The sequence below is a fragment of the Oncorhynchus nerka genome, linkage group LG4 (assembly GCF_034236695.1).
Source record: "Oncorhynchus nerka isolate Pitt River linkage group LG4, Oner_Uvic_2.0, whole genome shotgun sequence".
Taxonomy (NCBI): domain Eukaryota; kingdom Metazoa; phylum Chordata; class Actinopteri; order Salmoniformes; family Salmonidae; genus Oncorhynchus; species Oncorhynchus nerka.
In genome coordinates this window covers 19,375,665-19,400,214 of record NC_088399.1, presented here as the reverse complement: position 1 = coordinate 19,400,214, position 24,550 = coordinate 19,375,665, and the positions used below count along the sequence as shown (strand labels likewise).

The 24,550-nt window shown below is 46.8% G+C and overlaps 1 protein-coding gene across 15 annotated transcripts in view; it reads left to right on the top strand.

The window, feature by feature from the left end:
* The window catches only part of LOC115119955 (calcium/calmodulin-dependent protein kinase type II subunit beta-like), an 87,809-nt gene that overhangs the window by 48,179 nt on the left and 15,080 nt on the right, over positions 1-24,550 (top strand). For 5 of the 15 annotated variants that reach the window (XM_065017324.1, XM_065017318.1, XM_065017323.1 and 2 more), the window contains 3 exons: positions 15,529-15,588; positions 16,691-16,729; positions 17,312-17,357. In XM_065017324.1, coding sequence (XP_064873396.1) covers positions 15,529-15,588; positions 16,691-16,729; positions 17,312-17,357 — 145 coding nt within the window. The remainder of the gene's footprint in view (positions 1-15,528; positions 15,589-16,690; positions 16,730-17,311; positions 17,358-24,550) is intronic. The other 10 variants (XM_065017328.1, XM_065017322.1, XM_065017327.1 and 7 more) reach the window with 3 other exon arrangements.

Here is a 24,550-nt window from a genome sequence, read left to right as displayed (position 1 = left end):
CATCTCTCTTCTCTCTTCTCATCTCTCTCCTCATCTCCCCTCTCCTCTCTCTTCTCCTCTCTCTTCTCCTCTCTCTTCTCATCTCTCTCCTCATCTCCCCTCTCCTCTCTCTTCATCTCTCTTCTCTTCTCAGCTCTCTTCTCAGCTCTCTTCTCATTTCTCTTCTCATCTCTCCTGATCTCTCTTCTCATTTCTCATCTCTCTTCTCATCTCTCTTCTCTCTTCTCTCTTCTCCACTCTCTCCTCATCTCTCTTCTCCTCTCTCTTCTCCTCTCTTCTCATCTCTCTCCTCCTCTCTCTTCTCCTCTCTCTTCTCCTCTCTCTTCTCCTCACTCTTCTCCTCACTCTTCTCCTCATCTCTCTTTTCATCTCTCTTCTCTTCTCTCTTCTCCACTCTCTTCTCTTCTCTCTTATGTCTTCTCCTCTCTCTTCTCATCTCTCTTCTCCTATCTTCTCCTCTCCTCTCTTCTCATCTCGCTCTTCTCCTCTCTCTTCTCTCTCTTCTTCTCTCCCATCTCCTACAATTGGCAGTGTTATGTGGTGTTGTATTGTGTTTTGTGGGCATGCTGTTTGGGTGTGAGTGTGTGTTTATTACTGCTCGTTGTGTCCACTGCATGCTGTCTGCGTCAGCTGTTTGTGTGTGTGTAGCCTATTAGTCTGACTATCCAGCGTAGTCTGATGCACTGTAGCTTCAGTTACTTTAGCTATGTAGTTAAAATGTTCTTTTGATTGTTTGAGTAAGGTTGGATTGTTTGCAGTAAGGTTTGGTTGTTTAGGGTAAGGTTTGGTTGTTTATGGTAAGGTGTGGTTGTTTATGGTAAGGTTTGGTTGATTATAGTAAGGTTTGGTTGATTATAGTAAGGTTTGGTTGTTTATGGTAAGGTTTGTTTGTTTATGGTAAGGTTTGGTTGTTTATGGTAAGGTGTGGTTGTTTATGGTAAGGTTTGGTTGATTATAGTAAGGTTTGGTTGATTATAGTAAGGTTTGGTTGTTTATGGTAAGGTTTGTTTGTTTATGGTAAGGTTTGGTTGTTTATGGTAAGGTTTGGTTGTTTATGGTAAGGTTTTGTTGTTTATAGTAAGGTTTGGTTGCTTATAGTAAGGTTTGGTTGTTTATGGTAAGGTTTGGTTGTTATAGTAAGGTTTGGTTGTTATAGTAAGGTTTGGTTGTTATAGTAAAGTTTGGTTGTTATAGTAAGGTTTGGTTGTTTACGGTAAGGTTTGGTTGTTTACGGTAAGGTTTGGTTGCTTACGGTAAGGTTTTGTTGTTTACGGTAAGGTTTGGTTGTTTATAGTAAGGTTTGGTTGTTTATAGTAAGGTTTGGTTGTTTATGGTAAGGTTTGGTTGTTTAGGGTAAGGTTTGGTTGTTTAGGGTAAGGTTTGGTTGCTTAGGGTAAGGTTTTGTTGCTTACGGTAAGGTTTTGTTGTTTAGGGTAAGGTTTTGTTGTTTAGGGTAAGGTTTGGTTGTTTAGGGTAAGGTTTGGTTGTTTAGGGTAAGGTTTGGTTGTTTAGGATAAGGTTTGGTTGTTTAGGATAAGGTTTGGTTGTTTATGGTAAGGTTTGGTTGTTTATGGTAAGGTTTGGTTGTTTGCGGTAAGGTTTGGTTGTTTATGGTAAGGTTTGGTTGTTATGGTAAGGTTTGGTTGTTTATGGTAAGGTTTGGTTGTTTATGGTAAGGTTTTGTTGTTTATAGTAAGGTTTGGTTGCTTATAGTAAGGTTTGGTTGTTTATGGTAAGGTTTGGTTGTTATAGTAAGGTTTGGTTGTTATAGTAAGGTTTGGTTGTTATAGTAAGGTTTGGTTGTTTACGGTAAGGTTTGGTTGTTTACGGTAAGGTTTGGTTGTTTACGGTAAGGTTTGGTTGCTTACGGTAAGGTTTGGTTGCTTACGGTAAGGTTTTGTTGTTTACGGTAAGGTTTGGTTGTTTATAGTAAGGTTTGGTTGTTTATAGTAAGGTTTGGTTGTTTATGGTAAGGTTTGGTTGTTTAGGGTAAGGTTTGGTTGTTTAGGGTAAGGTTTGGTTGCTTAGGGTAAGGTTTTGTTGCTTACGGTAAGGTTTTGTTGTTTAGGGTAAGGTTTTGTTGTTTAGGGTAAGGTTTGGTTGTTTAGGGTAAGGTTTGGTTGTTTAGGGTAAGGTTTGGTTGTTTAGGATAAGGTTTGGTTGTTTAGGATAAGGTTTGGTTGTTTATGGTAAGGTTTGGTTGTTTATGGTAAGGTTTGGTTGTTTGCGGTAAGGTTTGGTTGTTTATGGTAAGGTTTGGTTGTTATGGTAAGGTTTGGTTGTTTATGGTAAGGTTTGGTTGCTTACGGTAAGGTTTTGTTGTTTACGGTAAGGTTTGGTTGTTTATAGTAAGGTTTGGTTGTTTATGGTAAGGTTTGGTTGTTTAGGGTAAGGTTTGGTTGTTTAGGGTAAGGTTTGGTTGCTTACGGTAAGGTTTTGTTGCTTACGGTAAGGTTTTATTGTTTAGGGTAAGGTTTTGTTGTTTAGGGTAAGGTTTTGTTGTTTAGGGTAAGGTTTGGTTGTTTAGGGTAAGGTTTGGTTGTTTAGGGTAAGGTTTGGTTGTTTAGGATAAGGTTTGGTTGTTTAGGATAAGGTTTGGTTGTTTAGGATAAGGATAAGGTTTGGTTGTTTAGGATAAAGTTTGGTTGTTTATGGTAAGGTTTGGTTGTTTATGGTAAGTTTTGGTTGTTTGCGGTAAGGTTTGGTTGTTTATGGTAAGGTTTGGTTGTTTATTGTAAGGTGTTGTTGCTTATGGTAAGGTTTGGTTGCTTATGGTAAGGTTTGGTTGTTTACGGTAAGGTTTGGTTGTTATAGTAAGGTTTGGTTGTTATGGTAAGGTTTGGTTGTTTATGGTAAGGTTTGGTTGTTTATGGTAAGGTTTGGTTGTTTATGGTAAGGTTTGGTTGTTTATGGTAAGGTTTGGTTGTTTATGGTAAGGTTTGGTTGTTTATGGTTTGGTTGTTTATGGTGAGGTTTGGTTGTTTATGGTGAGGTTTGGTTGTTATAGTTTGGTTGTTTATGGTGAGGTTTGGTTGTTATAGTAAGGTTTAGTTGTTTATGGTGAGGTTTGGTTGTTTATGGTGAGGTTTGGTTGTTTATGGTGATGTTTGGTTGTTTATGGTGAGGTTTGGTTGTTATAGTAAGGTTTGGTTGTTTATGGTAAGGTTTGGTTGTTTGTGGTAAGGTTTAGTTGTTTATGCCTAACAGAGGTTTTCATCTGCATCTTCCTCCCTTCATCTTTCCCTCTTTCTGTACCCTTCTTACATCGTCCATCCCTCTCTCTCTCTCTGGCTGGCACAGTGCTAATCTCAGATTATTTCTCTTCACATGATTAATCTGTCGTTACGTAATCTCACTCTGCACAACCCTCCAATCCCCCCTCTCTCTGTTCCTCTCCTGTCTGCACTTTGCAAACAACACTGGAGCTATTTTGGTTCAAAACACAAGCACGCATGCACACGCACACACACACGCACACGCACGCACGCACACACACACACACACACACACACACACACACACACACACACACACACACACACGTGTGTTGAGTGGTGAGAGAAGGGGATGAGATACTGATGAGAGAGAGAGATGGAGAAAGGGATGAGACAGATACATATATAATGTAGTGTTACTGTAGTGCTCTATACTCACCACAAGCCCAGATGTCTACAGGTTTACCATAAGCCTCCTTCCTCAGTACCTCTGGAGATAGGTAGCCTGGGGTACCTGCAAAACCTATGTATATGCACATACACACAGTGGTTAAACTGTATGACTTCAGTCGTAGGCCGAGAATGATGTATAACATGATGATGGATGGAGTCCAACACAGAAGACAAAACAAGTAGCACCCTACTTCCCTCCGGGTTACCCAATTCCTGTAGCACCCTACTTCCCTCCGGGTTACCCAGTTCCTGTAGCACCCTACTTCCCTCCGGGTTACCCAATTCCTGTAGCACCCTACTTCCCTCCGGGTTACCCAATTCCTGTAGCACCCTACTTCCCTCCGGGTTACCCAGTTCCTGTAGCACCCTACTTCCCTCCGGGTTACCCAATTCCTGTAGCACCCTACTTCCCTCCGGGTTACCCAATTCCTGTAGCACCCTACTTCCCTCCGGGTTACCCAGTTCCTGTAGCACCCTACTTCCCTCCGGGTTACCCAGTTCCTGTAGCACCCTACTTCCCTCCGGGTTACCCAGTTCCTGTAGCACCCTACTTCCCCCCGGGTTACCCAGTTCCAGTAGCACCCTACTTCCCTCCAGGTTACCCAGTTCCTGTAGCACCATACTTCCCTCCGGGTTACCCAGTTCCAGTAGCACCCTACTTCCCTCCGGTTTACCCAGTTCCAGTAGCACCCTACTTCTCTCCGGGTTACCCAGTTCCAGTAGCACCCTACTTCCCTCCGGCTTACCCAGTTCTAGGTGCACCCTACTTCTCTCCGGGTTACCCAGTTCCAGTAGCACCCTACTTCTCTCCGGGTTACCCAGTTCCAGGTGCACCCTACTTCCCTCCGGGTTACCCAGTTCTAGGAGAACACTACTTCTCTCCGGGTTACACCGTTCCAGGAGAACACTACTTCTCTCCGGGTTACCCCGTTCTAGGAGAACACTACTTCTCTCCGGGTTACACCGTTCCAGGAGAACACTACTTCTCTCCGGGTACACCTTTCCAGGAGAACACTACTTCTCTGGGTTACCCCGTTCTAGGAGAACACTACTTCTCTCCGGGTTACACCGTTCCAGGAGAACACTACTTCTCTCCGGGTTACCCCGTTCTAGGAGAACACTACTTCTCTCCGGGTTACACCGTTCCAGGAGAACACTACTTCTCTCCGGGTACACCGTTCCAGGAGAACACTACTTCTCTCCGGGTACACCGTTCCAGGAGAACACTACTTCTCTCCGGGTTACACCGTTCCAGGAGAACACTACTTCTCTCCGGGTACACCTTTCCAGGAGAACACTACTTCTCTGGGTTACCCCGTTCCAGTAGCACCCTATTTCTCTCCGGGTTACCCCGTTCCAGGAGAACACTACTTCTCTCCGGGTTACCCCGTTCTAGGAGAACACTACTTCTCTCCGGGTTACACCGTTCCAGGAGAACACTACTTCTCTCCGGGTACACCTTTCCAGGAGAACACTACTTCTCTCCTGGTTACCACGTTCCAGTAGCACCCTATTTCTCTCCGGGTTACCCCGTTCCAGGAGAACACTACTTCTCTCCTGGTTACCCCGTTCCAGGAGAACACTACTTCTCTCCGGGTTACCCCGTTCCAGGAGAACACTACTTCTCTCCGGGTTACCCCGTTCCAGGAGAACACTACTTCTCTCCGGGTTACCCCATTCCAGGAGAACACTACTTCTCTTCGGGTTTAGGCGTGCCCTATCCCAATCCAGCAGCACCATACCCTGCTCCTGACCAGATTGCACCCTGTCGTGCACCTGCTTTGCCACTTGGCAAGTAACAGCTGATTGCCTCATCATCTCAAGCCATCGTTGCCCCATTTCGAGAGCGGCAAAGAGAGTGACTTCGCCCTCCTCAAAATTGCCCTGGACGTGATGAACAATCACAGGCACCTGAATGAGCGGTATAAGTATCAGGTGTTTCTTGGACACCTGAAACTTCCAAGTGCACTCCAGCTCGCCAAGGCCTACATGCATGACCCAAGACCTTATACTGCTGCCTTTCAAGCCCTGCAGGATAAGTACAGTCAGCCCCGCAGGATAAGTACAGTCAGCCCCGCAGGATAAGTACAGTCAGCCCCGCAGGATAAGTACAGTCAGCCCCGCAGGATAAGTACAGTCAGCCCCGCAGGATAAGTACAGTCAGCCCCGCAGGATAAGTACAGTCAGCCCCACAGGATAAGGATAAGTCACAGTCAGCCCCGCAGGGTCAGCCCCGCAGGATAAGTACAGTCAGCCCCCCACAAGTACGGTAAGTACAGTCAGCCCCACAGGATAAGTACGGTCAGCCCCGCAGGATAAGTACGGTCAGCCCCGCAGGATAAGTACAGTCAGCCCCACAGGATAAGTGCGGTCAGCCCCGCAGGATAAGTATGGTCAGCCCCGCAGGATAAGTACAGTCAGCCCCACAGGATAAGGATGGTCAGCCCCGCAGGATAAGTACGGTCAGCCCCGCAGGATAAGTACGGTCAGCCCCACAGCCCCGCCATCTCGTCCAGTGTAAGCTAGCCACCATCCTGAAATCCCCCGCCATCTCGTCCAGTGTAAGCTAGCCACCATCCTGAAATCCCCCGCCATCTCGTCCAGTGTAAGCTAGCCACCATCCTGAAATCCCCCGCCATCTCGTCCAGTGTAAGCTAGCCACCATCCTGAAATCCCCGCCATCTCGTCCAGTGTAAGCTAGCCACCATCCTGAAATCCCCCGCCATCTCGTCCAGTGTAAGCTAGCCACCATCCTGAAATCCCCCGCCATCTCGTCCAGTGTAAGCTAGCCACCATCCTGAAATCCCCGCCATCTCGTCCAGTGTAAGCTAGCCACCATCCTGAAATCCCCCGCCATCTCGTCCAGTGTAAGCTAGCCACCATCCTGAAATCCCCCGCCATCTCGTCCAGTGTAAGCTAGCCACCATCCTGAAATCCCCCGCCATCTCGTCCAGTGTAAGCTAGCCACCATCCTGAAATCCCCCGCCATCTCGTCCAGTGTAAGCTAGCCACCATCCTGAAATCCCCCGCCATCGAGCTTGATGACGTAGAAACTGATGGCTCAGAGTGGAGCATCGTCTTGCCAATGGCTGTGCAGCACCTCAACCTCACTACTGAGTCTGAGACTCTCACCCTCAGAGCTATTTGTCAAGATGCCTGTTACCTTTGATATTTCCCTTCTGCTCGAACTCTCCAAGAAGTACCGGATACAAATAACTTTCTGTGGACCTTTGTCCATTCGTTTCAGTCCTCAGCTCCCAGACATCAGCAGGCTTGCCACATAGAAAATCTTTGTGCAGGCAACAACATGATCCTTACACGTGGCGTCCGATTCATTCTCCAGTTCACCCAGTGAAGCGTTCCTCATCGTGGACCCTGGTGGGAAGGTGACACATACCTTCCTACCCTGGAGCTGATGGATGCATCATGACTACTGCCATCTAGGTCAAAGGTCGGACTTGCCTTCGGCCAGTAGCCCGCCGGCTGATACACCCCCAAAGTCCTTGCAACGAAGACGCAGGTGATCCTGCTACGCAGAACAGACTTTCTCCCTGTTTAGAATGTCTTTACATACATTTGGGGTGGCTGTGTAAGAAAGCAGATCCCTTTAAGAGTGACTGATGATGTCACAGCTAGCACGAGCTCTGAGTGTCAATTCTTCCCAAGTTCTGCTCGCCAACCTCAGCTGTGGAGAGGAATGCAATAACTAACACAGTTTATGGACACACAACGTTGGATAATTATCTCGTGTCTCTCTTACCAGAGCACAATCTCCTTATCTTTGCCTACTCACAACAGTACTAAATATCAGTGGTTTCACCCTCTTCAGCACTAACAGTACCACTTACTCTCCCTCTATATGTCTAAATCACCGCTTCATCTCTCCTCTCCATCACTCCATCCAAATCCTCCCACAACTACAGACCTCCCTCCCCTCCCTCCACTCCCTGTCCCCACCACCTCAAGGATGAGATGAGTTCACCTACGCCGGTGTGTGTGTGTGTGTGTGTGTGTGTGTGTGTTCTGTCGGATGGGAAGGCTACTCTCGCTGTGTTTCTGAACTTTGGGAACCAGGAAGACCGAAATAGAAGCTACAGTACCATCAGCTGCACCACTGGCGTCGCTTAGCAACCATCTCAATACACACACACACACACACACATATTTTAAGGTATTTTTCTCATATTCTTTCTCTTTAGGCAGTAATCCACATCCGTTATATATCTATTCCATCTACGTCCATAAAGGAGCAGAATCAAAGTTTATTGTACATGCCATATTTGAATGATTATTTGTTGGATTAATTTGTTTCTTTTTTGTGATATGATCATTTGTGTAAACCATTTTTTTTATTTTGATGTACAATCCACACTCATTTTCATTCTTCATACCCTTCATGGTGTTCATCTCACTCTCACTCTCTCCATCTCATCATCCATTCCCTCACTACAACCAGAGATGGAAATCCAGTCCCCAGTTCTCCTTTCTCTCCACCTCTCCTCTTCTCTCCTCTTCCTCTTTCTTTCCTCATCTTCTCTCCTCTTTTTCCTCTCTTCCCTCATTTTCTTCTTCTCTCTTCACCTCTTCTCTCCTCTTCCTCTCTTTCTCCTGTCCTGTTCTCTCTCTCTCCTCCTTTTCTCTCTTCCCCTCCTATCCCCTCTCCTCCCCTCTCCACTCTCCCCTCCTTATCTCTTATATTCCTCCTGTTCTCCTCTCTCTTTCCCCTCTCCTCTCTATCATACTCTTTCAGTGGTCTCTACTGATGAGTCACCTGTCAGTCATTCCACCGGAGAGAGAAAGAGAGAGACAGATATGCTAATGTTGCATTGTTACGGTTGCAGTTTCACTGTGACAAACTATTATCAGACCTTGAATGAAGGGCTGGTCATTTTCCCAAACACATAATCAGTTTGTTTGTGTATGTGTGTGTGTGTTTGTACTGTATTTCCATGCCACTTGTGTGTAATTGATATGTTGTTCAGTAGCTGGTGGGCTGGTCACGTGTCGTGTGTTGTTGGCATGTTATTCTGGGGTTGTGTGTTGTTGGCATGTTATTCTGGGGTTGTGTGTTGTTGGCATGTTATTCTGGGTTTGTGTGTTGTTGGCATGTTATTTTGGGGTTGTGTGTAGTTCGCATGTTATTCTGGGGTTGTGTGTAGTTGGCATGTTATTTTGGGTTTGTGTGTTGTTGGCATGTTATTTTGGGTTTGTGTGTTGTTGGCATGTTATTCTGGGGTTGTGTTGTTGGCATGTTATTCTGGGGTTGTGTTGTTGGCATGTTATTCTGGGTTTGTGTGTTGTTGGCATGTTATTCTGGGGTTGTGTTGTTGGCATGTTATTCTGGGGTTGTGTTGTTGGCATGTTATTCTGGGGTTGTGTTGTTGGCATGTTATTCTGGGGTTGTGTTGTTGGCATGTTATTCTGGGGTTGTGTGTTGGTGGCATGTTATTCTGGGGTTGTGTGTTGTTGGCATGTTATTCTGGGGTTGTGTTGTTGGCATGTTATTCTGGGGTTGTGTGTTGTTGGCATGTTATTCTGGGGTTGTGTGTTGTTGGCATGTTATTTTGGGGTTGTGTTGTTGGCATGTTATTCTGGGGTTGTGTGTTGTTGGCATGTTATTCTGGGGTTGTGTGTTGTTGGCATGTTATTCTGGGGTTGTGTTGTTGGCATGTTATTCTGGGGTTGTGTTATTGGCATGTTATTCTGGGTTGTGTTGTTGGCATGTTATTCTGGGGTTGTGTGTTGGTGGCATGTTATTCTGGGGTTGTGTGTAGTTGGCATGTTATTCTGGGGTTGTGTTGTTGGCATGTTATTCTGGGGTTGTGTTGTTGGCATGTTATTCTGGGGTTGTGTGTAGTTGGCATGTTATTCTGGGGTTGTGTGTTGTTGGCATGTTATTCTGGGGTTGTGTGTAGTTGGCATGTTATTCTGGGGTTGTGTGTTGTTGGCATGTTATTCTGGGGTTGTGTGTAGTTGGCATGTTATTCTGGGGTTGTGTTGTTGGCATGTTATTCTGGGGTTGTGTTGTTGGCATGTTATTCTGGGGTTGTGTTGTTGGCATGTTATTCTGGGGTTGTGTTGTTGGCATGTTATTCTGGGGTTGTGTTGTTGGCATGTTATTCTGGGGTTGTGTTGTTGGCATGTTATTCTGGGGTTGTGTTGTTGGCATGTTATTCTGGGGTTGTGTTGTTGGCATGTTATTCTGGGTTTGTGTGTAGTTGGCATGTTATTCTGGGATTTTGCGTAACTGCCATATTTTTCTGCCTGTCTGCCTGTCTGCCTGTCTGTCTGTCTGTCTGTCTGTCTGTCTGTCTGTCTGTCTGTCTGTCTGTCTGTCTGTCTGTCTGTCTGTCTCTGCTTTCCTCTTGCTCTAATGTCTGTGTTCTGGTTTATGTTGTTGGTGTTGGTCAAATACACTGAGCATACCAAACATCAGGAACACCTTCCTAATATGTTGCCCGCCCCCCCTCTCAGAACAGCCTACATTTGTCGGGGCATGGACTCTCTACAAGGTCCTTTGGGTGGTGGACTATTCTTGATACACAGGATGTTCTTAATGTTTTGTACACTCAGTGTATATACCACGTTCTACCAAAATATTCCTGATAAGCTTTGATGTGGAATCGGAGTGCCTCTCACTACATCTCACACATGCTCTGTGGGTGTGTAGGATGACGGGGCTGGGATAGAGAGGAGGACCCAATCCAATTCTTGAAATCATTTGATTGATTTGATCTGCTTAGTTCTGTTCTGTTCGGTTGATCAGGCTTGTGGGTAAATGAGCTGTAGGGTGTCTATCTATCTTGGCGCAATAATTTCTAACCCCACCCACACACACTAACCACACCCTCTGATAAACTCAATAACTTCTAACCCCACCCACACACACTAACCACACCCTCTGATAAACTCAATAACTTCTAACCCCACACACACACTAACCACACCCTCTGATAAACTCAATAACTTCTAACCCCACCCACACACACTAACCACACCCTCTGATAAACTCAATAACTTCTAACCCCACACACACACTAACCACACCCTCTGATAAACTCAATAACTTCTAACCCCACCCACACACTAACCACACCCTCTGATAAACTCAATAACTTCTAACCCCACCCACACACACTAACCACACCCTCTGATAAACTCAATAACTTCTAACCCCACCCACACACACTAACCACACCCTCTGATATGCTCAATAACTTCTAACCTCACCCACACACACTAACCACACCCTCTGATAAACTCAATAACTTCTAACCCCACCCACACACACTAACCACACCCTCTGATATGCTCAATAACTTCTAACCTCACCCACACACACTAACCACACCCTCTGATATGCTCAATAACTTCTAACCTCACCCACACACACTAACCACACCCTCTGATACTCAATAACTTTTAACCCCACCCACACACACTAACCACACCCTCTGATAGGCTCAATAACTTCTAACCTCACCCACACACACTAACCACACCCTCTGATACTCAATAACTTTTAACCCCACCCACACACACTAACCACACCCTCTGATATGCTCAATAACTTCTAACCTCACCCACACACACTAACCACACCCTCTGATAAATGCAATAACTTCTAACCTCACCCACATACACCAACCACACCCTCTGATATGCTCAATAACTTCTAACCCCACACACACACACTAACCACACCCTCTGATATGCTCAATAACTTCTAACCCCGCCCACACACACTAACCACACCCTCTGATATGCTCAATAACTTCTAACCCCACCCACACACACTAACCACACCCTCTGATAAACTCAATAACTTCTAACCCCACCCACACACACTAATCACACCCTCTGATATGCTCAATAACTTATAACCCCACCCACACACTAACCACACCCTCTGATAAACTCAATAACTTCTAACCCCACACACACACTAACCACACCCTCTGATATGCTCAATAACTTCTAACCTCACCCACACACACTAACCACACCCTCTGATAAACTCAATAACTTCTAACCCCACCCACACACACTAACCACACCCTCTGATATGCTCAATAACTTCTAACCCCACCCACACACACTAACCACACCCTCTGATAAACTCAATAACTTCTAACCCCACCCACACACACTAACCACACCCTCTGATATGCTCAATAACTTCTAAACTCACCCACACACTAACCACACCCTCTGATAAACGCAATAACTTCTAACCCCACCCACACACACTAACCACACCCTCTGATATGCTCAATAACTTCTAACCCCACCCACACACACTAACCACACCCTCTGATAAACTCAATAACTTCTAACCCCACCCACACACACTAACCACACCCTCTGATATGCTCAATAACTTCTAAACTCACCCACACACACTAACCACACCCTCTGATAAACTCAATAACTTCTAACCCCACCCACACACACCAACCACACCCTCTGATATGCTCAATAACTTCTAAACTCACCCACACACACTAACCACACCCTCTGATAAACTCAATAACTTCTAACCCCACCCACACACACTAACCACACCCTCTGATATGCTCAATAACTTCTAACCCCACACACACACTAACCACACCCTCTGATAAACGCAATAACTTCTAACCCCACCCACACACACTAACCACACCCTCTGATAAACTCAATAACTTCTAACCCCACCCACACACACTAACCACACCCTCTGATAAACTCAATAACTTCTAACCCCACACACACACTAACCACACCCTCTGATAAACTCAATAACTTCTAACCTCACCCACACACACTAACCACACCCTCTGATAAACTCAATAACTTCTAACCCCACACACACACTAACCACACCCTCTGATAAACTCAATAACTTCTAACCCCACACACACACTAACCACACCCTCTGATAAACGCAATAACTTCTAACCTCACCCACACACACTAACCACACCCTCTGATAAACTCAATAACTTCTAACCCCACACACACACTAACCACACCCTCTGACAGGCTCAATCACTTATTTTTTGCAACATTTTGTTTGATCTTTTATAAACCAAACCAAACCAAACATAGACATACAAACGACAACATCATACAAACATCAACTATATTCCACCTGCCCAGGCCCACTAGCACACACCCCCATCTCCAGCGCTGCATCACTTTCCACCACATGGCCTGAAACTGACGTGGTTACACGTGGTCTGCGGTTGTGAGGCCGGTTGGATGTACTGCCAAATTCTCTAAAACAGCGTTTGAGGCGGCTTATGGTAGAGAAATTAACATAAAATTCTCTGGCAACAGCTCTGGTGGAGATTCCTACAGTCAACATGCCATTTGCACGCTACCTCAAACCTTGAGACATCTGTGGCATTGTGTTGTGTGACAAAACTGCACATTTTAGCGTTGCCTTTTATTGTCGCCAGCACAAGGTGAACCTGTGTAATGATCATGCTGTTTAATCAGCTTCTTATTTATTTACTTTTCTGCTCTTTTGCACACCAGTATCTCTACCTGCACATGACCATCTGATCATTTATCACTCCAGTGTTAATCTGCTAAATTGTAATTATTCGACTACCTCCTCGTGCCTTTTGCACACAATGTATATAGACTCTTTCTTTCTTTTTCTACTGTGTTATTGACTTGTTTATTGTTTACTCCATGTGTAACTCTGTGTTGTTGTCTGTTCACACTGCTATGCTTTATCTTGGCCAGGTCACAGTTGTAAATGAGAACTTGTTCTCAACTAGCCTACCTGGTTAAATAAAGGTGAAATGAAATAAAATAATAAAATATGCCACACCTGTCAGGTTTATGGATTATCTTGGCAAAGGAGAAATGCTCCCTAACAGGATGTAAACAAATTTCTGCACAAAGAAATAAGCTTTTTGAGCGTATGGAAAATATCTAGGATCTTTTATTTCAGCTCATGAAACATGGGACCAACACTTTACATGTTGCGTTTATATCTTTATTCAGTATTTATCTCATATGCCTATAGGAAGAATTTGCACAAAATAATTTCTACCTGCAACATCATCAAACCCTCAGGAAACTGTACATTGGCACCTTGCTAATTTCACCTATTCTCTAGTAGAAGTGTGCCAAAAGGAACTCTGTAAAACCCTTCGGTCTACCTGTAGATAGATGAGCTGCCATTAGGGCTGTGTTTTCACCTATTCTCTAGTAGAAGTGTGCCAAAAGGAACTCTGTAAAACCCTTCGGTCTACCTGTAGATAGATGAGCTGCCATTAGGGCTGTGTTTTCACCTATTCTCTAGTAGAAGTGTGCCAAAAGGAACTCTGTAAAACCCTTCGGTCTACCTGTAGATAGATGAGCTGCCATTAGGGCTGTGTTTTCACCTATTCTCTAGTAGAAGTGTGCCAAAAGGAACTCTGTAAAACCCTTCGGTCTACCTGTAGATAGATGAGCTGCCATTAGGGCTGTGTTTTCACCTATTCTCTAGTAGAAGTGTGCCAAAAGGAACTCTGTAAAACCCTTCGGTCTACCTTTAGATAGATGAGCTGCCATTAGGGCTGTGTTTTCACCTATTCTCTAGTAGAAGTGTGCCAAAAGGAACTCTGTAAAACCCTTCGGTCTACCTTTAGATAGATGAGCTGCCATTAGGGCTGTGTTTTCACTGCCTTACTGTGCAGTGAGGTGGTGTTGCCCCCACAGTCCACAACCTGCTACATCTCCTGGGAGAACTGCTCCACCTGACAGGCTCGATCACTTCTAATTCGCTCCTTCACACTAACCAGGTCCTCTGATAGGCTGGCTGCACACCGACTGACTCACAATATTGATCCTGCCCTGTATATCAGTCCTTTGGGTTTGAATGAGTCCATCTCATGATAGATATAGACAAGAACCTTACATAGACTTGGATCTGATATAGACCGTACAGTATATTAACTGCAGAGATGGGGAAAAAGAGTGGCGTGTTTATTATTGAGAGGTTGGCACAGATCTAAGATCAGCTTTCCTAAGTCTAGCTAAATCCTAACCTTGAACATTTTTAGGGGGGAACCTGAAAAACTGACCTTAAATCACTGTATAGGGTCAACTCTTTATTGTTTTAAATGATTTTTGTTATATATATATATATCATTTTTTTACCTACCCCTTTTTCTCCTCAATTTCGTGGTATAAAATTGGTAGTTACAGTCTTGTCTCATCGCTGCAACTCCCGTACGGACTCGGGAGAGGCGAAGGTCGAGAGCCGTGTATCCTCTGCAACACAATCCAACCAAACCGCACTGCTTCTTGACACAATGCCCACTTAACCCGGAAGCCATCCGCACCAATGTGTCAGAGGAAACACCGTACACCTGGCAACCGTGTCAGCGTGCACTGCGCCCGGCCCGGCACAGGAGTTGCTAGACCGCGATGGGACAAGGACAACCCTGCCGGCAAAACCCTCCCCTAACCCGGATGACACTGGGCCAATTGTGCACCGCCCCATGGGTCTCCCAGTCGCGGCCAGTTACGAGAATCTCTAGAGGCACAGCTGCACTGTGATGCAAGGCCTTAGGCCCCTGCACCACTGGGGAGACCCCTAATGTTTTAAATTCTTTAAACAAGTGGAATTCCACTTGTAATGATAGAAGTGTAGCACAGAAAGTGAGTAGCAGAATGGGATATGAAACGCTGCCTTCAGGGGCATAACATGTGACCAGGCGGTGGCAACACAACCACTAGACCAGCCTCCTTTCTAACCTCACCCACATCCATTCACCCATACACCCACATCCATTCACCCATACACCCACATCCACACCTCCTCTCACTTCTCTCTTGTGTTGTGTTTTAACCCCTTGTTTTCTGTGCACTGCTGCAGCCTAACAGCACGAGAAACAGCACAGTCACCAGCCCCAAGGGAACCCCCTCTGCTGCACTGGTACACTCTTCCTTTATATATCACTCCATCTCCCTCTGTCTCTATTCAACTTCTTTCTCTCCCTTTCTCTGTCCGTCTTTATGTCCTCAGTCTGTCTGTTCTTCTGTGTCTGTCTGCCTGCCTGTCTGCCTGCCTGCCTGTCTGCCTGCCTGTCTGTCTGTCTGTCTGTCTGTCTGTCTGTCTGTCTGTCTGTCTGTCTGTCTGTCTGTCTGTCTGTCTGTCTGTCTGTCTGTCTGTCTGTCTGTCTGTCTGTCTGTCTGTCTGTCTGTCTGTCTGTCTGTCTGTCTGTCTGTCTGCCTGCCTGCCTGCCTGCCTGCGTCTATCTATCTTAGTCTGTCTGCACTCTGCACCCATCACCAGCCACTTATTAGAAGCCGTTCTGTGTGTGTGATTGTGTGCATGTGTGCGACTGTTTGTGAGTGTGCGCCTGTGAGTATGATGAAGCTGCATGACTTGTAAGTTATGGTCCGTCAGGTTGTAGTAGCTATAAGGTGCCGTAATAGAGTAGCGACAGCGGCTTACTGGTAGGAGTGCAGTCACAAGCCATCTTCCTTTGGCGTTTTTTTCTATTTGTGGGTGACAGTGTTGGTGTTTGTCACTCAGGTGTATGTTAATCTGTGTTCTGTTTGCCCTGCTGTGAACTGTGAATCCTTAGGAAGATATGCAGGGTGGCTTTGGGTTTGATGTGGGTTCGTTTTACGTTCTTGCCAGAGTGAGAACAAATGCCTGAGTGAGACTCGTATTTTTTGAGAGGAATTCTTTGAATAACCATTTATTTCCTTCCATTAACCCTTTGATAACCCTTTCTCTCTTTCTTCATTTTAACTTGTCTTTTCTTCTCTCTCTCTTCCTCCATTTCTCTTTCTCTGTATTTTCTCTAACACCTACAACTCTGCTCTCTGTCATCCCTCTTCATCTCTCTCTCTGTTGTTTTCTCTCTCCTCTCTCTTTCTTTCTCTCTCCCTCTCTCTTTCTCTTTCTCTCTCCCTCTCTCTTTCTCTCTCCCTCTCTCTTTCTCTCTCCCTCTCTCTTTCTTTCTCCCTCTCTCTTTCTCTCTCCCTCTCTCTTTCTCTCTCCCCTCTCTTTCTATTTCTCTGAATAGGAGCCTCAGACCACTGTTATCCATGTGGATAGGAACAAGGTACATCCTTCTTCCATCCCCCCATATTTTTCTCTTCTGTTTTCAGTTCTCACATCCTCATCTTCTCTCACTCTGTCCTTGGCAAGCTGGTGTGTTAGCGTATTATAGTGTGTGTGTGTGTCTAGCATGACTCCTGGTTGAGGAGTTTTGTGTGGGTTGTAGGTCTGGAGTGCCTGCATGCCGCAGTCATACGGACCTGAGAGCAGCTGCTTAATATAACCACACTGACACAAAACTACCCACACTACATTATGTGGAGATATTTTGTCCACCACCGCCATCTTGTGGAATTAAATGGAACAGGGCTCTGTGGGTGTGCTCTATGTCTTGCCATCTGGTGGTTTCTACTGCTATAGACCACTGCATGTATGGGACAGCACACTGAATGGGGGAAACTGAGTTTGGGGTTCTCATGGATTTTAACCATAGCACTGTATGTGTGTGTCATGATAATAGTGCGTGTGTGTGTGTGTGTGTGTGTGTGTGTGTGTGTGTGTGTGTGTGTGTGTGTGTGTGTGTGTGTGTGTGTGTGTGTGTGTATCTAGGTTAACCTGTCACTGACATGTCTCTCTGTGTCTGCAGGATTCATCTGACAGCAACACCACTATTGAGGATGAGGATGTGAAACGTGAGTCACACACGCACGCACACACACTACTATTATCATGACACATATACAGCACTATGGTTGAACACCATGAGAACACCAAACAAAGTTGAGAGAGGAAGGAGAGGCAAAAAGAGGGAGAGTAAAGAGGAAGAAGAAAGGAAGGAGAGAAGAAGGAGAGAGTAAACAGACAGGAAGGGAAGTAGAGAAGAAGAAGAGAGGAAGGAGAGAGGAAACAGACAGGAAGGGAAGTAGAGAAGAAGAAGAAGAGAGGAAGGAGAGAAGAAGGAGAGAGTAAACAGACATGAAGGGAAGTAGAGAAGAAGAAGAGAGGAAGGAGAGAAGAAGGAGAGAGTAAACAGACAGGAAGGGAAGTAGAGAAGAAGAAGAGATGAAGGAGAGAAGAAGGAGAGAGTAAACAGACAGGAAGGGAAGTAGAGAATAAGAAGAGAGGAAGGAGAGAGGAAAGAGACAGGAAGGGAAGTAGAGAAGAAGAAGAGAGGAAGGAGAGAGTAAACAGACAGGAAGGGAAGTAGAGAAGAAGAAGAGAGGAAGGAGAGAGGAAACAGACAGGAAGGGAAGTAGAGAAGAAGGAGAGGAAGGAGAGAGGAAAAAAATAGGACAGAAAAAAGGGAAGTAGAGATGAAGGGGGAGGAAGTACAGAGGACGAAGAGAGGAAGCAGACAGTGGAGTGATAGAGTGAGAGGGAGAGGGAGGGGGTGATAGAGGGAGAGGGAGGGAGGGATAGAGTGAGAGGGAAAGGGTGATAGAGGGAGAGGGAGAGGGAGGGAGGGATAGAGTGAGAGGGATGGAGGGAGGGAGGAGGGATAGAGTGAGAGGGAGGGAGGGATAGAGTGAGAGGGAGGGAGGGATAGAGGGAGAGGGAGGGAGTGAAAGAGAGAGAGGGAGAGGGAGGGAGGGATAGAGGGAGAGGGAGGGAGGGATAGATAGAGGGAGGGAGGAGAAATTCTGTGATAGAGGGAGAGGAAGGGAGAGATAGAGGGAGGGAGGGAGGGATAGATGGAGAGGGAGGGAGGGAGGGATAGAGTGAGAGTGAGGGAGGGGGATAGAGGGAGAGGGAGGGATTGAGTGAGAGGGAGGAAGGGATTGAGTGAGAGGGAGGGAGGGATTGAGTGAGAGGGAGGGAGGGATAGAGTGAGAGGGATGGAGGGAGGGAGGGAGGGATTGAGTGAGAGGGAGGGGAGGGATTGAGTGAGAGGGAGGGAGGGATAGAGTGAGAGGGATGGAGGGAGGGAGGGAGGGAGGGATAGAGTGAGAGGGAGGGAGGGATAGAGTGAGAGGGAGGGAGGGATAGAGGGAGAGGGAGGGAGTGAAAGAGAGAGAGGGAGAGGGAGGGAGGGATAGAGGGAGGGAGGGAGGGAGAGAGGGATAGAGGGAGAGGGAGGGAGGGATAGAGGGAGGGTGGGAGGGAGGGATAGAGGGAGGGAGTGATAGAGGGAGAGGGAGGGAGGGAGGGAGGGAGGGAGAGAGAGAGGGAGGGAGAGAGAGGGAGAGGGAGGGAGGGATAGAGGGAGGGAGGGATAGAGGGGAGAGGGAGGAAGTGATAGAGGGAGAGGGAGGGAGTGATAGAGGGAGAGGGAGGGAGTGATAGAGGGGAGAGGGAGGGAGAGAGAGGGAGAGGGAGGGAGTGATAGAGGGAGAGAGAGGGAGAGGGAGGGAGGGATAGAGGGAGAGGGAGGGATAGAGGGAGAGGGAGGGAGTGATAGAGGGAGGGAGGAATAGAGGAGAGGGAGGGAGGGATAGAGGGAGAGGGAGGGAGGGATAGAGGGAGAGGGAGGGTTGGATAGAGGGAGAGGGAGGGAGAGAGGGCTAGAGGGAGGGAGGGAGGGAGGGAGGGATGGAGGGAGGGACAGAGGGATAGAGGGAGGGATAGAGGGAGGGAGGGATAGAGGGAGAGGGAGGGAGGGACAGAGGGATAGAGGGAGAGGGAGGGAGGGACGGAGGGATAGAGGGAGGGAGTGACAGAGGGAGAGGGAGGGAGGGAGGGATAGAGGGAGGGAGGGATAGAGAGAGGGAGGGAGTGATAGAGGGAGGGTGGGATAGAGGGATAGAGGGAGGGAGGGAGAGAGGGATAGAGGGGAGAGGGGGAGGGGGAGAGGGAGGGAGTGATAGAGGGAGAGGGAGGGAGAGAGAGGGAGAGGGAGGAGAGAGAGAGAGGGAGGGAGGGAGGGAGGGAGGGAGAGAGAGGGAGAGGGAGGGAGGGATAGAGGGAGAGGGATAAAGGGAAAGGGAGGGAGGGAGAGAGAGGGAGGGAGGGAGGGATAGAGGAGAGGGAGGGAGGGAGGGAGGGATAGAGGGAGAGGGAGGGTTGGATAGAGGGAGAGGGAGGGAGAGAGGGATAGAGGGAGAGGGAGGGAGAGAGGGATAGAGGGAGAGGGAGGGAGGGAGAGGGAGGGATAGAGGGAGAGGGAGGGAGAGGGAGGGAGAGAGAGGGAGAGATAGAGGGAGGGAGGGATAGAGGGAGGGTTGGATAGAGGGAGAGGGAGGGAGAGAGGGAGAGGGAGGGAGAGAGGGATAGAGGTAGAGGGAGAGGGAGGGAGGGATAGAGGGAGAGGGAGGGAGGGATAGAGGGAGAGGGAGTGATAGAGGGAGAGGGAGGGAGTGATAGAGGGAGAGGGAGGGAGGGATAGAGGGAGGGAGGGAGGGATAGAGAGAGGGAGGGAGGGATAGAGGGAGAGGGAGTGTGGGATAGAGGGTGAGGGAGGGAGGGATAGAGGGAGAGGGATAGAGGGAGAGAGGGAGAGGGAGGGGGATAGAGGGAGAGGGAGGGGGAGGGGGGATAGAGGGAGGGAGGGAGGGAGTCTTATCTAGGCACAGAAATAGCTGGATGAGCTCAACATGCCTCACACAGGAGAGGAAAGAGGAGAGAAGAGAAGGAGAGGAGAGAAGGACTGTAGCCAGGTGAACTATATCTGTAGTTCTTTCTGGTGTTGAGGTTTTCATTCTCCATGGCCCTGCATAGCTCTATGGAGACCTGAGTGGCAGGACTGTATATTATGGGTATGTGTGAGTGTGTGTACCATGCTAGTGGAAGGAGTGTGTGTAAGTATACTTATACCAGGCTCAAAGGATGAGAGGGGGATAAGAGAGAGATAGGTAAAAAGAGAGAATTGAATGAGAGGATTTACCACCATGAATAGCAAGCCGTCTGTAGAGTTACCAGAGTATGTGAGCAGAGTTGAGCAGTCAGAAATTCTGTTCATCGCTGAAGAACATCCACCTCCTTTCCAACCGCTCCGCTAAAAATCGCTCTGCTCTCAAAAAATACAAATAAATGCTGCTCTTAATTCGCTCCATTCATTAAAATCACAGTTGAACCAAAACCCAACTTCCTGGACCTACAGTACCATTTGGTTTTGAAGGATTGAAACCAAACCATTTGATTTGAATAAAAAGTATTTTAATAAAAATGAAAAGGTGAATGTTAGAAGCGCTTATCATTTCAAATAGGCTACATGTCGTATTAAACAGCATATAAACTCTCTAAATAGGTCAGGAGCCTGACAGGGAGCCTAAGAAGGAACACAAATCTATTATTTAGTCTATACTGTATTACAGTGCATTCGGAAATTATTCAGACCCCTTGACTTTTTCCACATTTTGTTACGTGACAGCCTTATTCTAAAATGGATTAAATGATTTTCATCAATCTACATGCAATACTCCATCATGACAAAGCGAAAACAGAAAAACAGAAATAACATATTTACATAAGTATTTAGACCCTTTGCTATGAGACTAGAATTTGAGTTCAGGTGCATCCTGTTTCCATTGATCATCCTTGAGATGAGTCCACTCGTGGTAAATTCAATTGATTGGACATGATTTGTAAAGGCACACACCTGTCCATATAATGACCCACAGTTGACAATGCAGGTCAGAGCAAAAACCAAGCCATGAGGTTGAAGGAAATGTCCGTAGAGCTCCGAGACAGGATTGTGTCAAGGCACAGATCTGGGGAAGGGTACCAAAAATGTCTGCAGCATTGAAGGTCCCCAGAAACACAGTGGCCTCAATCATTCTTAAATGGAAGAAGTTTGGAAGCAACAAGACTCTTCCTAGAGCTGGCCGCACGGCCAAACTGAGCAATCGGTGGAGAAGAGCCTTGGTCAGAGAGGTGACCAAGAAGCCGATGGTCACTCTGACAGAGCTCCAGAGTTTCTCTGTGGAGATGGGAGAACCTTCCAGGAGGACAACCATCTCTGCAGCACTCCACCAATCAGGCCTTTATGGTAGAGTGGCCAGGTGGAAGCCACTCCTCAGTAAAAGGCACATGACAGCCAGCTTGTAGTTTGCCAAAACGCACCTAAAGACTCTCAGACCATGAGCAAAAAGATTCTCTGGTCTGATGAAACCAAGATTGAACTCTTTGGCCTAAATGCCAAGCGTCACATCTGGTGGAAACCTGGCACCATCCCTACGCTGAAGAATGGTTGTGGCAGCATCATGCTGTGGAAATGTTTTTCAGCAGGGGGAGACTAGACAGGATCGAGGGAAAGATGAAGGGAGGAAAGTACAGAGACATCATTGATGAAAAATTGCTCCAGAGCGCTCAGGACCTCAGACCGGGGTGAAGGTTCACCTTTCAACAGGACAGTGACCCTAATAACACAGCCAAGACGCCTCAGGAGTGGCTTCAGGACAAGTCTCTGAATGTCATTGAGTGGCCCAGCCAGAGCTCGGACTTCAACACGATCAAACATCTTTGGAGAGACCTGAAAAAAGCTGTGCAGCGAGACTCGCCATTCAACCTGACAGAATTTGAGAGGATCTGCAGAGAAGAATGGGAGAAACTCCCCAAATACAGGTGTGCCAAGCTTGCGGTGTCAAACCCAAGAAGACTCGGGCCTGTAATCGCAACAAAGTACTGAGGAAAGGGTCTGAATACTTACAGTTGAAGTCAGAAGTTTACATACACTTAGGTTGGTGTCATTAAAACTCGTTTTTCAACCACTCCACAAATTTCTTGTTAACAACTATAGTTTTGTCAAGTGGGTTAGGTCATCTACTTTGTGCATGATACAAGGAATTTTTCCAACAATTGTTTACAGAGATTATTTCACTTATAATTCACTGTATCAGAATTCCAGTGGGTCAGAAGTTTACATACACTAACTTGACTGTGCCTTTATGTAACAGTATAACTTAGACCGCCCCCTCGCCCATACCCGGGCGCGAACCAGGGACCCTCTGCACACATCAACAACAGTCACCCCTCGAAGCATCGTTACCCATCGCTCCACAAAAGCCGCGGCCCTTGCAGAGCAAGGGGAACTACTACTTCAAGGTCTCAGAGCAAGTGACGTCACCGATTGAAACGCTATTTAGCGCGCACCGCTAACTAAGCTAGCCGTTTCACATCCGTTACATTTAAACAGCTTGGAAAATTCCAGGAAATTACGTCATGGCTTTAGAAGCTTCTGATAGGCTAATTGACATTATTTGAGTCAATTGGAGGTGTACCTGTGGATGTATTTCAAGGCCTACCTTCAAACTCAGTGCCTCTTTGCTTGACTTTATGGGAAAATCAAAAGAAATCAGTCAAGACCTCAGAAAATAAATTGTAGACCTCCACATGTCTGGTTCATCCTTGGGAGCAATTTCCAAACGCCTGAAGGTTTATTTATTTATTTTTTATTTCACCTTTATTTAACCAGGTAGGCTAGTTGAGAACAAGTTCTCATTTGCAACTGCGACCTGGCCAAGATAAAGCATAGCAGTGTGAACAGACAACACAGAGTTACACATGGAGTAAACAATTAACAAGTCAATAACACAGTAGAAAAAAAAGGGGAGTCTATATACATTGTGTGCAAACAGCATGAGGAGGTAGGCGAATAATTACAATTTTGCAGATTAACACTGGAGTGATAAATGATCAGATGGTTATGTACAGGTAGAGATATTGGTGTGCAAAAGAGCAGAAAAGTAAATAAATAAAAACAGTACGGGGATGAGGTAGGTGAAAATGGGTGGGCTATTTACCAATAGACTATGTACAGCTGCAGCGATCGGTTAGCTGCTCAGATAGCAGATGTTTGAAGTTGGTGAGGGAGATAAAAGTCTCCAACTTCAGCGATTTTTGCAATTCGTTCAAGTCACAGGCAGCAGAGAACTGGAACGAAAGGCGGCCAAATGAGGTGTTGGCTTTAGGGATGATCAGTGAGATACACCTGCTGGAGCGCGTGCTACGGATGGGTGTTGCCATCGTGACCAGTGAACTGAGATAAGGCGGAGCTTTACCTAGCATGGACTTGTAGATGACCTGGAGCCAGTGGGTCTGGCGACGAATATGTAGCGAGGGCCAGCCGACTAGAGCATACAAGTCGCAGTGGTGGGTGGTATAAGGTGCTTTAGTGACAAAACGGATGGCACTGTGATAAACTGCATCCAGTTTGCTGAGTAGAGTGTTGGAAGCAATTTTGTAGATGACATCGCCGAAGTCGAGGATCGGTAGGATAGTCAGTTTTACTAGGGTAAGTTTGGCGGCGTGAGTGAAGGAGGCTTTGCTGCGGAATAGAAAGCCGACTCTAGATTTGATTTTAGATTGGAGATGTTTGATACGAGTCTGGAAGGAGAGTTTACAGTCTAGCCAGACACCTAGGTACTTATAGATGTCCACATATTCAAGGTCGGAACCATCCAGGGTGGTGATGCTGGTCAGGCGTGCGGGTGCAGGCAGCGAACGGTTGAAAAGCATGCATTTGGTTTTACTAGCGTTTAAGAGCAGTTGGAGGCCACGGAAGGAGAGTTGTATGGCATTGAAGCTCATTTGGAGGTTAGATAGCACAGTGTCCAAGGACGGGCCGGAAGTATATAGAATGGTGTCGTCTGCGTAGAGGTGGATCAGGGAATCGCCTGCAGCAAGAGCAACATCATTGATATATACAGAGAAAAGAGTCGGCCCGAGAACTGAACCCTGTGGCACCCCCATAGAGACTGCCAGAGGACCGGACAGCATGCCCTCCAATTTGACACACTGAACTCTGTCTGCAAAGTAATTGGTGAACCAGGCAAGGCAGTCATCCGAAAAACCGAGGCTACTGAGTCTGCCGATAAGAATATGGTGATTGACAGAGTCGAAAGCCTTGGCAAGGTCGATGAAGACGGCTGCACAGTACTGTCTTTTATCGATAGCGGTTATGATATCGTTTAGTACCTTGAGCTTGGCTGAGGTGCACCCGTGACCGGCT